This window comes from Setaria viridis, chromosome 9, assembly GCF_005286985.2.
Source record: "Setaria viridis chromosome 9, Setaria_viridis_v4.0, whole genome shotgun sequence".
Lineage (NCBI taxonomy): Eukaryota > Viridiplantae > Streptophyta > Magnoliopsida > Poales > Poaceae > Setaria > Setaria viridis.
The window spans coordinates 14,971,528-14,988,346 of record NC_048271.2 but is presented as its reverse complement, the minus strand read 5'-3'; the positions used below and the strand labels follow the sequence as shown (position 1 = coordinate 14,988,346).

General features: G+C 46.1%; 4 protein-coding genes across 4 annotated transcripts; 1 reads left to right on the top strand and 3 right to left on the bottom strand.

Annotated features, from left to right (window-relative positions):
- Positions 1 to 207: 207 nt before the first annotated feature.
- On the bottom strand, positions 208 to 2,094 carry LOC117837670 (uncharacterized). The gene is made up of 3 exons (XM_034717403.2): positions 1,889 to 2,094; positions 885 to 922; positions 208 to 514 (listed from the first exon to the last, which is right to left on the bottom strand). Exons 1-3 carry the CDS (start codon positions 1,962 to 1,964, stop codon positions 401 to 403), a joined length of 228 nt encoding a protein of 75 aa, XP_034573294.1. The 5' UTR covers positions 1,965 to 2,094; the 3' UTR covers positions 208 to 400.
- A 1,351-nt stretch (positions 2,095 to 3,445) lies between these two features.
- LOC117836815 (NDR1/HIN1-like protein 6) lies at positions 3,446 to 5,024 on the bottom strand. The gene has a single exon (XM_034716324.2). It carries the CDS (start codon positions 4,497 to 4,499, stop codon positions 3,675 to 3,677), a length of 825 nt encoding a protein of 274 aa, XP_034572215.1. The 5' UTR covers positions 4,500 to 5,024; the 3' UTR covers positions 3,446 to 3,674.
- Positions 5,025 to 9,295: 4,271 nt separating this feature from the next.
- On the top strand, positions 9,296 to 12,391 carry LOC117836102 (uncharacterized). Its single transcript, XM_034715474.2, has 5 exons — positions 9,296 to 9,574; positions 10,452 to 10,631; positions 11,114 to 11,240; positions 11,350 to 11,463; positions 11,880 to 12,391. Exons 1-5 carry the CDS (start codon positions 9,401 to 9,403, stop codon positions 11,993 to 11,995), a joined length of 711 nt encoding a protein of 236 aa, XP_034571365.1. The 5' UTR covers positions 9,296 to 9,400; the 3' UTR covers positions 11,996 to 12,391.
- Positions 12,392 to 15,209: 2,818 nt separating this feature from the next.
- On the bottom strand, positions 15,210 to 15,782 carry LOC117840583 (putative ripening-related protein 4). Its single transcript, XM_034721103.2, has one exon. The coding sequence runs from the start codon at positions 15,771 to 15,773 to the stop codon at positions 15,210 to 15,212; it is 564 nt and encodes a 187-aa protein (XP_034576994.1). The 5' UTR covers positions 15,774 to 15,782.
- Positions 15,783 to 16,819: the final 1,037 nt, after the last annotated feature.

The following is a 16,819-nucleotide window of genomic DNA, read 5'->3' as shown; positions in this document are numbered from 1 at the left end:
AGAGAATTTCAGCTTACAAAAAACAATCTAGACTATTAAGCATCCTTCAGTTTAGAGTAGCTAATTACGTTCCGTCAAACCTACCATTCCACCAATAGCATTGAGCGGTCAGTGGAGACGTTTGGAGCTAGTTTTGATACTTCTAGCAGGTAAAGCATTCTTAGAACATCAGACACTAGATGCGTCCAGAAATTGGTGATTCAATCGTACAGATGAACATGGATTTTATTTCCACACCAAAACTAGGACCAGCATATCAAATAACATGATGTTGTTTCCAACCCTGAGCTATTAGCTGTTAAATTGTACATAAGCATTGAACAAATGTTTTCACAGACGGTCCTCTGAGGCAGCCAGTGAAGCCCATCAACCGAGTATTTTTCAAAAAAGATGACACAAACTAGTAGGATTTTCCACAGTGAATCAAGCTGCCAGCCCCCAAGAAAAGCCCAAAAATTGCTGCGCTGCCAACAGTTGTTTGTCCAATGTATCTGATCTTTAGCAACCCAGGGATCTGTGAAACAGAACAGCATACTGATTAGCCATAGAAATAACTATAAAGTAGCATTTAGATATGCTTTATCTTGTCAGTTAAATCAACAAAAGCTACATTATGCCATGAATTTGATAAAGTAAATATACGCTAAGGTTAATTGAATGGACTTTCAAGGCTTAATGTCAAAACATCAGTAGCGCCATGATAAGTAGCACCTTTTGCGTCTTGAAAGATAGGGCAATCAATTTATTTCCTTTCTATTGTTTTGATGAATGAATATCTAATAATTCATGAAGAATGCCACAAAACCAAATATTGAAAGGGAAATCAAATAAAAGCACTACCGCAAAGCAAATTTGAGCTAAGAAAGCAAATAATGTATGCATACCTTGTATCTGAATGCCTCAAAAGTTCCATAGCAAGCACCTACACAGAAAGAAGGAAAAACAAGCCAATTATTAACTCGGTACTCATATCCTATGGAAGCAGAAAGAATTAAACAATATGCCATTTATTTTCGTGATGTTAGTATCCTAGGAAGCACGTAGGCTCGAGAACTAGTTACAAGCAACTTTCTGTTAGAGCTACATCTTGAGATCAACAATTGTACAAGAGTTGATGCCTAGAAGAAGCAAAGAAGCCAATCATGTTAGCTACCAATGGTAGAAGCACTGGTTGTCTAACACACGCGGTAAAAGTAGAGCATCTTTTCTACCTTATATACAATACCCTACCCAAAAGCAATGACTATACAAGTCAGACTGCCAGAGACTAGCGTTAGCCTAATACAACAACGACCACATCCAACCCTTTTCAACCGAGGTTAGTATTCTCTGCATGGGCAAAGCACAAAACCACCAAGTGGAACTATAACTTTTCAACAGCAAATACCAATAAGTAGGCATACAAACAATCTCAAATCACTGTCATCTTTCCTTTATGAGGTCCAAATCAGCTATCAAAACCAAAATCCAAATATACAAATTGGTACATTCCACGGGCACGGAGGCATTGAACGGCTTTTGACACTAGAAGTCAAATTGAAAATCTTACATTTTTCATCCCAACTCCTAACAACCCTTACAGACAAATTCACCAAACGCAACAACCCTTGCAGCACACGCGATTGGGCAAAGAAACTCCCAACTAGAGCATCGATCTAGTCTCCCTAGACTTGAACCAACCTATTACTTCCACCTCCCGAAGCTGCGGAGCCCCCCAAGGCCCCAACTAACAAGACAAACCACGGATCAGCAGCTATCGCGCCAAGATCCCTTAAATCTCACACTACTCCACTTCAACCAACCGCAAAACCATGGGCGAAAACTGACCAGTTCGCGCGGATTGATACAGGGCTAGGGTTTTTAAGGTTTAAGGAAGGCAGGGGGTTACCAACGGCTCCGCCGACCGCGCCGCCGATTACGGCTCCAGCGCCCACGCGCGCGAGGCAGCTATCGGTCCTCGCCATCACCTCCTCTCGGCCGCCGCCGCCGCCGCCGCTCTCGTCCACCTGCTGGCTGCCTGGTTTCCTCGCGGAATTCTTCTTTTTCTTGCGTGGAGTGCCTATCCGGGTCGCCGTTTGCAGCCTGCGTTTATGGGCCTGGTTGCGGTCGCGGCGTCTTTCGCAAGTATTTCTTCGGGTTGGCTGGCCTTCCTCGGATAGGAGTTTTTTTTTTAGACCTCCTCGGATAGGAGTTGGGCCGGGCTGTCGTCGGACTGTAGGAGGATCAAGCTAGATTAACCCAAAAGGTCTAATATAAGCCGTCCGATTCGCGTAACGGACGGCTTTCGATCCATCTGAAGTCGCAAGAAATTGATCCGATTGACACTCTCCAACACGGCGTAGTAATTGAGAAGTGACCAGGAGAAGTTTTCTTGGATTAAAAGTTAAAAGAGAAGGTTAATTGTGACCCAGGAATTTGATAAAGCGCCAAATGTTTTGTTTTGAATCATGTTAGGATCTAAAACCTGCACTGTCTGTTCATGTAACAGGATCCAGAACGATTAAAACGCACTGATTAGTGATTATAGACCTGCGCAAGGTCTCTTTGCAGGCACATATCGTGGCTAGTTTATGCGGGCAGTTGTTGTTCTCGATGTCTTGTGCTGCGAACTTGGATTTGCGGCAGGTAAACTGCATGCTGACCGGTGGCTTCGACAGAAGTTCAGAGAGCGACAATGGACGGATCCATAAACATTGTACATCTGTACAATCTCGATCAATTATACGTGCTCCGGCTAATGCCTCCGGTTCTGTGGCTATGTTGGAGGGTACTCGGAGGCAGGTGAACCGTGTTAGCCCTGTTAGGCTTCTCAAATTGTTTTTCTACTAATTTTGGGTGACTACCAAAGGGGTAATATCAAAACGGCTCACCACCGAAGCTGGGGAGAAGCCGCAAAACAGCTTACACTAGAGAGGAGGAGCTAAAAAAATAGCTTCACCGGCTTCTCCTCTCTCTTCAAGTATAAAGTGATCATAAAATTACTCATATTGTCATTGAGAAGCCGTTTTACCAAACATTTTGCAAAACGACTTTACCTCCACTAGAGAAACCACTCCACCAAAGAAGCTAGAACCGAAACCGTTTTGGAAGGAGCCGAAGTTCTACCAAACGGGACCTTAGTTGACTTTGCAGCACATACAATGGCAGAAATTAACTTTACTTTCCTCACTTCACCATCGCTTTTAGGTGGAGCAGTTGAGCTTTGGTGCACTTGTAATTTGTAAATGACCATGCGTCAGGTTCAGGACCTCGCATGACCAAAGGTAGTTTGTTGCAAGTGACGCATCTGGAATTCTGGATCCTGGGCCTAACATTACCAAGCTACTAGTACTTGTAAGTCTCTCCTCTCCTGTGGAGTAGTGGTGGAGTCATTTGGTCGTTGTCAGTTACGTTGTTCAGACTCACAGAACAGGTGGGAAATGGCGAAATTAACTCTCAAGCAAAATGTAGAAAATCTAGTCGTGCATATCATTATTCCTCTCTAACAGTAGTACGCTACAATCTGTACACAAGATGAACACGACGCTGTGGGCGGGAGTGCACTGTGCACCTGTGCAAAAACCACACGGCCAGCACTCCGCCGAAAGAATCCAATCGCAACAACTCTATCCTTCTCTCTCCCAACAGGAGATAGATCCAAAGAAATCTAGAGCGCAGCAGTAGCAGTGAACAAATCACAGCTTCAAGCTGAACTTGCAGTTGCTGGCCTTGATCTTGATGGGGCTGCTGAGGTCCATGAGCCTGTCGACGACGAGGTCGCATCGCACCCTGGACGTGACCTTCCAGAGCTTGAAGCTGCCGAGCTCGACGCGCACGGGCACGTCGGCGCGGAACACGAGCGGCACGGACCCGGCCTGCTGCGCATCCCGCAGGCCCGACACCACCGCGCTCCCCAGCTGCACCTCCCCGGCCATGGCCAGCGCCAGCACCGTGGTGTTCCGGTGGCCCTGGTAGAAGGCCGGCAGCGCGCCCCGCGCCAGGCGGTACGACTCGTACCACACGCTCAGGCTGGACCCGCGCTCGTAGTAGATGCCGATGCGCGAGTTCGGGTTCGCCGCCGTCACGCTCACGTCGAACGCCGCCCGCGCCGTCAGCGTCGACGGGTCCACCTGGAACGCGGAGACGGCCAGGCGGTCCACCGAGTACCGCGGCGCCTTGGGCCTGAAGATAAGGTACAGCGCCCCCGCCGCCGCCGCGGCGAGGACGGCCAGCACGACCAAGGTGACTGCGGCGCAGCAGAGGAACCGGCAGCAGCAGCCCCGGCCCCGGCGCTTCTGCGGCGGCGGCAGCGGCGCCAGTGGTGCGACGCGGCGCGGCGGCGGAGGCAGCGGGCCGTGCCCGTGGCCCCGCTGCTGTTGCTGTTGATAGTGGTGGGGGTTGTTGGCGCGCGGCGCCGGATCGCCCTTGTCGGACCGGAAGGAGCCCCCCGGCACCAGCGGCGCCGTCGGCCGGTTGCCGGACTCCAGGTCGACCGGGTGGATCCTCTGGTGATCCGCCATGGCCAAGCTCCAAACCGTCCGCCTCTTGTCCGCGGCAGAAGCAAAGGGGAAGCAAGATCACGCTAGCCCCACCTCCACTCGCCCAGCCTTTGCTTGCTGCCTGGTCTGTGCGCGCGTGCGTGTGCTCCCACCTCCGTTCCTTGCCGCAGAGACCCGCGCGGCTCTCTTTCTATATAGGAGGCGGCGAGGCGCGGCGCGGTACTAGGCGTCACGCCACTACGGGGCGAAGGCGAGGGCGAGGAGGTGGAAAGGCGGTTGACTTGCGAGGGAGAGGGGAGGCTTGTGTGTGAAGGCCGCGGGCGAGAGGGGTTTTATGTGTGCGCGCGCGTGTCGTGTCGGGGTAAGGAGACGGGAGGGGGAGGGGAGGCGGGGACGTGAAGTCTCCACCTGCCCCCAACGGCACCTGCGCTGCGCGTCGTCGAAAGGGTGCGCGCCGGGGCTGCGCTTTTCGCTTATTTTTCTGCAATCTCGCGGCGGGGTTGCTTGGGTTTGGAGCGCGCCCGGTTGTTGGGATGGCGCGTGGAAGAGGCCAAGAGGGAGCGGACAGCGGAGGCGGAGCAGCTGGCTGCTGCCGAGACGCGTCAGCGCGGTGCGGCGCGGCGGCCCTTTTTCAAAGAGGCCGGGTGTGGACTGGACAGAGGGCTCGACGCCTGATGCTGCAGTGCTGCACATGGGGCGCACGGAAATGGGCCGTCAGAGGGGAGGGGATGAGCGAGGAGGATGTGTCGGAAGGCACACGGAAACCGGCACGCGGCGAGTCGGCAGGGCTGCCTGCTCACGCCTCACGCGCAATGCGGCGGCTTCACGCTGCCGCTCCGCGTTACGCTGTCGAAGGCTTCTGCCGTGCCGTGACAATGGTAGCTCTTAGCTGTTCCTCCGCCGGTCGGTGCTAGTTCTTTCAAGGTGACTGGTAGTCTGTTAGTGCTTACCATGTTGGAGTAGTAGTTAGTAATCTTTTTTATCTTCCGGTTGAGTGCTTAACACTATCTGTTAAGATCCTGACATACTACGCAGCCACTTATGCCTGCTGTTTTTGTTTGAGAAAATTTCTTATTTGACACTGGGAGATGACTAAATTTCTTCCTTGAAAAATTTTCCGTCTCTTAGATGACACCAAGTTTTATATTTTATTCCTTATTTGATATTTTCATCACTTTTATCACATAAGTCGAACAAAACAGCCATCAAATCACCTCAAAAATTCGTGAAACGTTTTTTGATAATAGAACAAACGAAGATGAGTCCATTTTGCTTAAAAACGCACATGTACCTTTGGCATTTTCAAATTAAAATTCACCAAATCTGACTACTTTTGAAGTATATTGGAATTTTTATGGTACCAAAATACTTTCCAAAAATTATGGAAAAACAACTAATATTCTTTACATGAGCTGTAGTCATTTATAAAATTAATTCTATCATAACTTACATAGATAATTACAAGGTTCTTTTAAATTTCCCCAAATTTATGGCTATGTAAGTTTTTCTTGGAAATAATTTAATAAGTCCCAGCATCTTAGGTGAGAAATATTAGTTATTCTCTTATAATTTTTAAAATTATTTTGGTGCCATAAAAATTCAAATAATTTATAAAGGTAGCATAAGTTGGTGAATTTCAATTTTGAACCCGTAAAAGCGTATGTGTCCAATATGAGTTCATATTCATTTGTTGTATCACTACAAAAAGTTCATAATTTTTTGAGGTGATTTGGAGATCGTTTCACCTTAATTAACTAAAACGAGTGATGGAAATGTTAAATAAGGAATGAAAGTTAGAAGTTGGTATCATATTAGGAAGGAAAAAATTCAGGATCAAGAAAGGAATTAACTCATCTTCCAGTGTCAAATAAGGAATTTCCTTTTTTTTACTACTATGTGTTTTGTTTAGGGGGGCAATATAGTAATACTCAATGTATCTGTATGCCACATTAGCATAATACTAGCAGAAGTGTCCGTGCAATGCATGGATCTTTACCATCTCTTAAATAATTATCTACTTATTCCTGATTCATATTTCATGGTGCTATATCATTTTTCTTCTTCTCCTTCCCGAAATTCTGCATAAGGAAAATTAAAGAAGTAGATAAGCTATCACAAGGAGAAAAGTTTATGGATTTCATACCAGGTGCTATCACAAGAATACGAAGGTTCTGAATGTAACTGGATGTTGTGATCCATCACTTTTTTAATTCCTGAGTTATCTGCCATATTTTCCTAAAATCTTGGCACTAAAAAATGTAACTTTGGTGTGCATAATTGAAATTGCAATTAATTTATTATCACAATGTATGTTGATCCGATCATCCAACAATTTTAATATTAGAGTGCTTCATGAAATTTGTATTTAGTCCCATGCAAATCCTCTGCTCGTTCTCCGGCTGTATAATCACTAAGTTAAAATTTAAATTAGCAATTCTGATTAAATTAAGGAGGTTCAGCTAGCAAGATTGTAGAGCAGGCCTTGAGGCTGTCTAGGTTGTTTTGCCATTATTTAATTTATAATGTATGCAACATCAGGTTTAAATATATATTGAAAGCTTTCATGCATTAACATGTTATTACAAACGTATTGCCCACAAAACTTTCAACCTACAAAAAGAAAAGAAACTGCAAAGCTAAATAAATGCTTACCTTTGATTAGAATCGTCGGACCACTTCTAAATTTAAAACTTTCACTGAATGCAAATTCATCTAGTAATTACCGAACCAGCTTGAGCATACTCCGAGCCGCATCTTGAGCATACTCCGAGCCGCATAGTACCAACGAGCACTCCAAGCAGCACCAGTAATGTTAGGTGGATGCCAGGCACCGGTGATGACCTGTGGTCAGCGTCGACAGCGGGCCGCAGGGTGGAGATGTCGCACTTCGCGTCTGTGCTAGGTAGAATGCTACGACAACAACTTATGCTTTGCTGCTGCGTGGATTATATGTGAGATCACAGCGGACTGCTTCCAAGAAAGCCAATGCTAGATTAGGGCGGCGCGCACGGGTGCAGCAGTGGGCGACAGCACCCGTGCACGGTGAGATCGAAGCTCCGTGTCGCGCCACCGGTGCGGCACGGTAGGGAGGTTGGGAAACAGAGGAGATGGATCGGAACTGCTGGGCCGTTTGACTGGCCCGCAACAAGAAGTCCATGCTCCTATCAGGATGGCGGGTTGATTAAAAAATGTGAGATTTTTTTTTTCAAATCATCAAGAACTATGACTGTTTAACTCCCAGAACATCGGGTTTACAAAACAACCACGATGTTCGGAATATTAAAGGTATAGATTGAGTACACGACCAACCGGGAGGTAGGATGTAACGGAGACGTCTTTCCTGCAACTGCAAGCACGGATGATCCACCCTTCGCTGAAGTGCAAGCACGTTTTCCTCGTCACACGCCACGACGTGTGGGGGTTGTGCCGCGCCGGTGCATGTCATTAAGAAAGAGACACTGATTGAGAGGAAAAAAGAAAACAGGAGAACCAAGGAAAGGAGGAGAAAGATAACATCGCATGTCTCTCGAACGGTGGTTGAGCGATGCTGATACACGCTTGACACTCGATAATACACGGCTGCGGAGTAAACAAAGCGATCGAGGAGCAGAAAAGGACGTGACCGGTGTGTTTAGTCAATCGAGTCTCGCTGAAGCTTCTCCGATCTACACAAGATCTGTATGCAGTAGGAGTAGCAGCTTGGTCGTTCAGTTTCAGTTTCAATCGTGCTAGTACCGTAGTACGCGACGAGCAACTTCTTTTTTTTAAATCTCTAACTTGATGGACATTTTAGCTTGTCAGGAACTAAAAGAAATGTTTAGTTGAACGGCACGGCGAACATAATCCAGACAGTCCGCTGGTCAATTGGAACCGACCGACGATGCAAGTACGCAACCATCGATTCTAAACGTGCCGACTGGATCTGGGATTGCTGTCCAATAGTTTGGTCACTTGGGGATTATCATTTTGATTACAGTATTTGGATATCAATTGCCGTCTCTGACTGAAGAGAGAAATTAAGTAAGGCAAGCAAAGCTCTGAGCCGGCTGAAGACTGAAGACGATGCCGGTGGCAACTACAGACAACTACGACAGAGACAGTGCTTGAATAAACAAGCCAACAAGGCGAGGGAGGGAATGCAGACCGGAAGCGCGACAAGGACCGAAGGACGACAATGATCTCGATGTATATTTTGCCTTCCGCTGTGTTAACACTTACGTAGTAAACAGCTAAATTGTTTTTTTTTGAGTACTCGTGTTCTTTTTAGGAGCCAAATCGTTCGTGGACCCTCGATGGTTTATTGATTGATTGTATGTGAACGGCATAGAAGAATCTCCATTCAATAGGGTAATGAATGTGTCATGATCGATTCGACACTTAAATGGAAATGATTGTAGTGAAGGACACATATCAGATTAACAGTATTTTTTTTAAAAAAGAGATCAGATCGACAGCCAAGTAATCTCCATTAGTTTGCTAATGGCAATATGTATGAATTGGCTGTCAGATAAAAATCAGATAAAATATGTACCACAATGGCTTGTATGGAATAAAAATAACTAAATGGTCGCAGAAATTCTCGAACTCGAAACTGAGATCGACCTGAACTTCACCAGAAAAATGGCAGATGAGACATTGCAAATGAAACCAGAGTCCCAGACAGTATCTGCCTGCATCACCGAGCAAAACGTGGCATGGCCGTGTCCGGACAGTATCTGGCTTTCATCTCTTGTTGGGCCTAGGATATGTGTCCCTCGTCGTGGGCCTGTGTGTTGGGTTGCTGGGCCCGGTCGAGACAACGTTATTCGACCGATCCAATCTCCACTCTCCTCCAGTCCTCCGCGACGCTCTCGTCTCCGAGTCCGAGAGCGGCGAGAGGTCCCGCGAATTCGCGATTCCAATCCTCCCATCGAGGGCAAGGCATGGTGGTGATCGAGCTGGAGCCCGAGGAGGCAACGCGCCCCTCGTCTACGGCGGCGGAGGAGCGGGAGGCAGCCCGCCCCTCGTCTCCCGCCTCGCCCGAGGAGCAGGAGGCGGAAGAGGAGGAGAAGGAGGAGGCCTTCGAGGACGCGCTCACCGACGAGCAGCTGCGGGAGGTAGCGCCCTGAATCCTTATTGATTCTCCCTCTCCGGTTGGCTGCTTGATTCGTGCTTAGAGGTGGAGCAGCGGAGTATTCCAGTAGTACATACTTTCGTCGGTTACACTAGATTCCAATTTCCCCTGTTTGCTACTATGAACCGAAAGATATTTACTATGTTTATTGTACTTAGTGTGGTTGACTAGGTGTTATCCTCATGGTTTCCATTGATCAGAAATTCAGAATTCTCTAATTTGGTAGGTCCTTTTGTTGTCCTTGTGAAGAAATATCGCTGCCTTCGTTCATATATGATATTACAATAGCTGAAGTTGCTATCACGTTCATTTAGAATGCAAGTGGTCGCTATGTTTGTTTTGTGATTTGGTAGTACCATGTTCCTATAGGAGATACTGCTCAATTGTTTGGTTATAAATAAGTACGAACTTAATGCAATACAGGCAAACTATCTGCTAGAAAGTTATTCATATGCATGTGAGATATACAAATCTGATGTGGATACTGCTACATTTAAAGGACATGTTCTTGAAATTTCACTTGCTGGTCCACATTTGATACAACTGTTCCCTTTGCAAGATAATGATCAACCAGATTTTCTCTGTAACCTGTGCATAAGTTTTGTAGCAAAACTACGTGGGAATGACTAAACAACCAGATGATGTGTTTTGGTATATATTTGGGCTGGCAGTAACTGCCGCAACATGATATAGATAAAAATTCGATACATTATCATCTTGCAACCTTTTGGAGGCTATTGCTTGGAGCTCATTATGTTGTTTAACATATTTGCTAGGTTGGGTTCAGAATTCACTCTAACATCCTTTCTGGGGAGATTTATTGCACTCTGGTAAATGAGTACTCATTCTACTTACTGTAGAAAGCTAGAAGCCAAGCAAATGATGCAAAAGCAGAAGGAAACAAGCTTTTTGGTGCTGGACAATATGAGGAAGCATTATCACAGTATGAAATGGCATTGCAAATTGTTGCTGAGTTGGAATCTGCTGAGGATATATGCTCCGCATGCCATTCAAATCGTGCTGTATGCTTCTTGAAATTGGTAAGCTATTTTTCTGATTGCACTATAACTTTGTTAGACAGAGGAAAGTATACATATTTGTGTGCCATGATTTCTCCTTACTGCTGTGTAGTTATGTGTTTTTAATGAAGCCCAGTCCTCTACTGTCACTACTGTTATCCCCTTATTGCTATGCTTCCTTTTAACTCTTTTTCATCTGCATTGTCCTTGTCCTTACATTCTTGTGTAAATTTGCTAGCAAACACTGTTTTGAATATGCTGCCTGAAGCCCTGAACTTGCTAGACTAGGGCATGTTTATCTGGTGTTTAGTAGTTGAAACCTTTGATCGTTGCTTCTAATTTTGCTAAAATGTCATCCTTGATTAGTCTAGTTTTCAAATGTATTATACTATGACCTTAGTCTCTTAGTTATTTACTCAGACCAGCACATCTATTTCATAAATTCAATTTTTGTCCGTTGCAAGCAAACTCCAATAGTCGAATGCTAACTCTCGTGTTATTAGGGGAAACATGACAAAGCGATTAAAGAATGCACTAAAGCACTTGAGCTCAATCCATCATACCTGAAAGCCTTGCTCCGGAGGGCAGAAGCACATGAAAAGCTCGAACACTATGATGAAGCCATTGCTGGTTAGATGTTTTTCCTCCATAATGTGTTTGATGCGTCCATTTCACATAAAAATGCATCATTTCTGAAGTTCACTAGTTCTGATTGCTGTCAATGTATTAATGTTGATAGATATGAAAAAGGTTATTGAACTGGATCCTTCAAATCAACAAGCCACAATATCACTTTTCCGACTAGAGCCCCTGGCAGCTGAGAAAAGGGAAAAGATGAAGGAAGAAATGATAGGTAATATGCTGCCCTTTTTTTTCAAGTATCTCAAATAGCATTATCGGCTCTTATGATCTCGTCGTGGAAAGCTGGTAGACATCTTTTATGTAAAATGGTTTTTCTTGTGACGCTTAAGGAGTTCATGCAAACCAGTGTTGTTGTGCTATCTGCTTTCCAGAACATTCAGTGATGAAATCTTAACTTATCAGGATGCAGTATGTGCATGGATAATGCCAAAGATTTTACATTATTCATTAAAGTTACCACTGAACAAAATGGATCTAAATGTCCTCCTTTGGTTACGCCAACCTATCCATTTTATGTTGATAATCCCATGTTACTGTTGTGATAGTGATCAAGTAGCGCACATGTTTCTTTCCATGTATCATTTTCCTTGTTCCTTGGTACTAATGGTCCCATGTTATCTGTTGCAGGAAAGCTGAAGGATCTGGGGAATTCTGTGCTGGGTCACTTCGGAATGAGTGTTGACAATTTCAAAGCTGTCAAAGATCCAAACACAGGTTCCTACTCCGTTCAATTCCAGAAGTAATAAAAGGTGAAGAAATACACGGACGAAGATGATGAGCGGCAGACTTCAGTTAATGGACTCACTGGACCCTTCATTATATGGTTCAAGGCACTTCTGCGTTGCGCCACATACCTGGTCCATATTCACGTAGAATCCTGCAAGTTGATCAGAAGGCGGAGCATGAGTATGAGCCTCCTGGATTATTGTGTCTCGCACTATGTTGCACGTTAGAGATGATGTTGTGTCGAGTGTGAACTTGTACAGTATGTGTTCCGAACCCTGGTATTTTCCTAGTACAAAGTCCGCTTCTTCTTCTTCTTTTTTTTGAGACCTCAGTACAAAGTCGCTTTAGATGGAACCTGGAACTGGAAGTGTTCCCCTTTTGTGTTGTGAAACGGTTTCTCTCCCGTTTTTTAACCCTTATCTTTTGTAGAAATGGTCCCAACCTGACGGTTAGATATTTGCTTCATCGTACTGAACGGGCTAGTACTATCCATTCCCGTGCCCGTCCCCATCAACCATCATCAAGCTCGGCAGCGCGAGCCACCAGCTGCACCGCTGCAGCCTGCAGGCCTGCCATTCTGCCACCACCGTCGTCTTCAACCCAAGCCTCGTCATCAACACGTCCAGGGGACCGGCGGCAATCTCTGGATGATCGTGATGTAAATATTGGTTAATTCTAGCTTATAGTTACGCGCCTGATTCAGTAAGCAAATGAGAAATTTTTCAGTTTCGTCTGAATTCTGCATCGCGTTGGCTGATGACACACAAGCGAGTGCTCCCGCGGTCCCGCCTGCCATGGGAAGCAGAGCACCACCGTGGCACTGGCATGGCACTCCCGCCTGGCGCCACGGCGGCGCCCTCCCCGAACGACGACACCGCGTTCCGCGCCAACGTGCTGTCGCTCCTCGCCGCCCTCCCATCGGTCGCCGCGCGCGCCGCTACCACGGGACTCGCCGCCACGCTGTACGCCGGGACCGGCCGCGACCGCGACTTCGCGCGCGGCGTCTGCTTCGGCCTCGGCGCCGCGCGGGCCCTCCCCAGGCGAATGCCTAGGGTGCCTGTCCGCCGCCGCCCAGGACGTCGCCGGCGGATGCCACGGCCGCCGCGCAGGCGTCTGGACGCCGGCTGCTGTGCTTCCTCTCCTACGCGGACTCCAACGCGTCCACGCGGCCCGCGAGGACGCGTTCCGCGGCTGGTTCTACCTTCTACGACGACGGCGACGGCGACGACGCGCCCATCGCGGTGGTGGTGGTGGTCGGTTACGCCTGCTACCTGCGCGTCCCTCTGGTCGATCTCACTCCAGGCCCGCGGTGCTTAGGAATCTTCTACGCCATTGATGTGATCGCAGTGGTGCTCATGGATTATGGAAGTAGGCGGCATGCTGCTTTGCATCGACATTGCCCGTGAGTTTCATCTAACCGTCGGCATAACGCGCTGCCTGACGTTGTGTCTTTTAACTTCAGCCAGCTTCATGCGAATAGCGAATCAAGCATGTTGGAACTTGAAAGTTGACAGCAAGGAGTTGCAGACTTGCAGTGCAGTTGATCCTATCATACACATATATATTATTACCCTAGTGCAGAAAGGAATTGCCACATTGGCCAGTACCCTGAACTTGGTCAGCAGAGTAAAACCCAAGTACCCACAGCTCTCTGTGTCACTGGTTCTTCCTCAGTGAACAGTTTGCTGGTTCGATTTGTCATGTAACCATGTTATGTAAATGCGAGACTTCTCATGTTCTTCGGTGAACGATGCCTGCCCTGAAGTAGTTTGTTCATTGGTAGTTCTATCTTTACTTTAGTGAACAGCTAGTTCGCTCGATCTGTTCTGGTCTGTTGAGATTTGGACTCGGAACTTCACGGAGCGGGGGAGCAGGACTGTAGAGTAGGAAACGTGAGCTTTAGGCCGGCGGTCAGGCAGTCCCCGTAGGATGTTGGGCCCGTCCAATGTTATAGCCGAGCTGGCCCCCCATGCAACCGCATCGGCCATTTCCCTCCAAGCCCAGTTACCCCTCCAGTTTCCCAATTCCAGCCCACAGAGCCCACGAACCGAGCTCGTTTACGCCTTCGCCGTTTCGGTCCCTCGTTCCCTCGCGGCCGGAGAATGGAAGCCGGAGATGCGAGACCTAACCCGCAGGCTCCCGGCGCTACCTCGCCGGATTGACGATCGGGCAGAATCGCCGCCGTTCGTCGGCTCCAGTGACCCAGTTGTGACTGCGCTTCCTTGAGTCCCCCTGTGATATAAGGCCATCGTTGCCTAATTTTCCTATTTATGCAATAAAAGTCGATAGTAGTGTTGAAGATTGCTTAGAGAGAAGAGATTGTTTCAGCCTTCAGTACCTTCCTTGAATAAACTCATGAACCCAAAAGGAAAATAAGGTATTAGATAGGGGTAGTATCTGTGCTGTGCTTACCATATTTGTTTGAATTTCTTCAAATCTTCTAGAGCTCTTTTGATTTGAAACATTTAGAGAAAATTGTTTGGGGCTTTGAGGATATGTATTCATCTGCTGACATGACCAACTAGGAGACATGCGATTGAATTCTTATTAGTTGTTACATATGAAATGAATACCTAAGCACATATAAGTATAACCAACGATGTGTACATTATTGTTTTCATATGGACAAAAGGAGAACAAATTAGGAGTTTCAGATATGAATGGGACAATGATAATTAAGACAATCGCTATCACTGCAAAATTGCCTCGGCTCATCAGCAGTTTCTTTTGTTTAACTTTCACGTTTTTTAAGAAGAGTACTAACTGAGGCACACCGAAGGTTGTTCTAGACTGTTCTTGAAGACTTGAACTAGTATATTTTACGAGATGATATAATTGTATGCTCTGGTGTCTTTGTTCAACTATTTGAGCTGTTCAGAATGCTAAAGCAGATGGCTTTTCTTATAACACAAGATCATAAGCCAGGACTATATTCCACTTATGGGCTTATGAATTTACAGCAGTTGACAAGGGCCATCAGGCATAATTTTAAGAACAATCAACAATGACATATACTGTACCAAGACATGGCTTATTTAGTACTCCCTCCATTACAAATGTAGGTCGTTTTATCTTTTTAGGTTCATAGATATTATTATACACCTAGACATATCTATGAACCTAGAAAAGTCAAAACGACCTACAATTTGGAACGGAAGGAGTAGCTGCCAGTACGAGCAGGCGAACTGCAATTCGTGATGACATGCTCATCAGGCATCACCATGGCCTAACTCAGACATCAGACCATGTGACCTTCAACTCTCCAATGGTTTGGTTGAGCCTGAGAGCCTTCCACACCGCTGGTGAAGCGTTCAAAACGTTGTTGCGGCATGGGGGCTCAAAGTCGTTCTCCTCCTTGCAGCCGTGAACCGAGTCACATTCATCGACGACCTTGGCCAGGACAGACCTTCCATTTGCATGGACACGGATCTTCTTGTTGCAGCGGTTCGTGCCGTCAAGTCTCAGCCAACCAGAGGACAATATGACCACCAGTTCTTTGTCTCTGTGAAAGCGCATGTCGCAACTTGTGATCCTGGTTACATGATCTGCTCCATTATCAAATCTATTGACTGTCAGGATAGCTGGTGTCTTGGCTGACACCGGAGGCGAGCATCTGAACTGCGGGTAATGCTTGCCTGCGATACAGCAGCTATCCAAACCATTCTCTCTGTTGCAGTTTCGTCCCTTGCCACGAATGACGCCACTGACATGGCAGGTTGCCGCAGAGACCTCATGAAAGGGGAAGCACATGATCTGCAAGAGGGCAAACAAAACCAGTAGTCTAGTGTCAACCATATTTCTGTTCTCTTGCTAGCTGCCTCCCAAGATTATGTGAGAGCTTGAGAGGCTTGGAACTCTTGCTGAGTGACTGAAAGTATGTAGTTTGTTTGCCTTTATATAGAGCTCTAGCATCAACATGTCAGCAATTGCTATGCCTCTTGTTTAACTGGACATGTCACATGATGCCCCTTTTCTTGGTTCATCACCTCATGTTTACCTTGATCATCACACCTTTTTTTGTCTGTGCATGGCAGGTAACTACATTACCTACTGATGTCAAGTCCAATATTACTGCTGCTAGCTTTGGTATTAGTGATTCTTTTTTCAAGTAAACAATAGTTGACATAATTTGACCAATCGAATCTGATACCCTTAAACTCATGTTGTTCCAGAAGGAAAAATAAATAGAAGACATTTCTGTATGCAATTGAAAAACTGTTACAAGAAATAAAGAAATAAAAGTATGGATAGGAAAATGGAAAGCACGTCGAGTCGACAGTACTGTGGTAAAATGCTGGCCATCCCTTTTGTGTTAAGTCTGTACGCACATCATAGCAGGATCAAAGGTGTGATTTGCAAAAATAAACATTTGAAATATTTGGGATTCCAATATTTTTTTTTGAAACGAGGATTCCAATATTGTGCACTAAGGGAAGCTGAACCGGAGTGTCTTTCTTATTTGTGGATATGCATGTGAAGCTAAGATCTCCTTCTATTATAGTCTTTTCCCCAGCTCTTTCAGACTGGCCTTTGTCTCCTGGTCTTGTGCTTTCTAGAAATATGTATGTCTTGTGACTATCCATTTTTAATAGCTTCATCTATGGAACTGAATTTTCTATCCCAAGTAGCCATTCTGCTGTCAGCTCTGAGGACATGTTTCTTGTGATAAGATTAAACTTATGTTGTCATATACATTGAAGACAAAGCAGGCCAAGATGCATTACATATTTAAATGTGTACTGTCATATCTTAATCTTCCATAATTCTGTAGTGGTTGTATATAATCGCAGGATGGCATGCCCTTTTTCTGATCTGTTTAGCGTCAGTAATGTTGTTTTGAT

What these genes read in the sequence shown, in the direction of transcription:
- LOC117837670 (XM_034717403.2), bottom strand. Translation starts at nt 1,964, where the DNA reads ATGGCGAGGACCGATAGCTGCCTCGCGCGCGTGGGCGCTGGAGCCGTA. An exon ending in CGCGGTCGGCGGAGCCGTTG is followed by an intron (nt 923 to 1,888) that starts GTAACCCCCTGC and finishes CTTTCTGTGTAG; the next exon opens with GTGCTTGCTATGGAACTTTT. An exon ending in TTGAGGCATTCAGATACAAG is followed by an intron (nt 515 to 884) that starts GTATGCATACAT and finishes TCTGTTTCACAG; the next exon opens with ATCCCTGGGTTGCTAAAGAT.
- LOC117836102 (XM_034715474.2), top strand. Translation starts at nt 9,401, where the DNA reads ATGGTGGTGATCGAGCTGGAGCCCGAGGAGGCAACGCGCCCCTCGTCT. An exon ending in CTGTATGCTTCTTGAAATTG is followed by an intron (nt 10,632 to 11,113) that starts GTAAGCTATTTT and finishes TCGTGTTATTAG; the next exon opens with GGGAAACATGACAAAGCGAT. An exon ending in GATGAAGGAAGAAATGATAG is followed by an intron (nt 11,464 to 11,879) that starts GTAATATGCTGC and finishes TATCTGTTGCAG; the next exon opens with GAAAGCTGAAGGATCTGGGG.
- LOC117836815 (XM_034716324.2), bottom strand. Translation starts at nt 4,499, where the DNA reads ATGGCGGATCACCAGAGGATCCACCCGGTCGACCTGGAGTCCGGCAAC.
- LOC117840583 (XM_034721103.2), bottom strand. Translation starts at nt 15,773, where the DNA reads ATGGTTGACACTAGACTACTGGTTTTGTTTGCCCTCTTGCAGATCATG.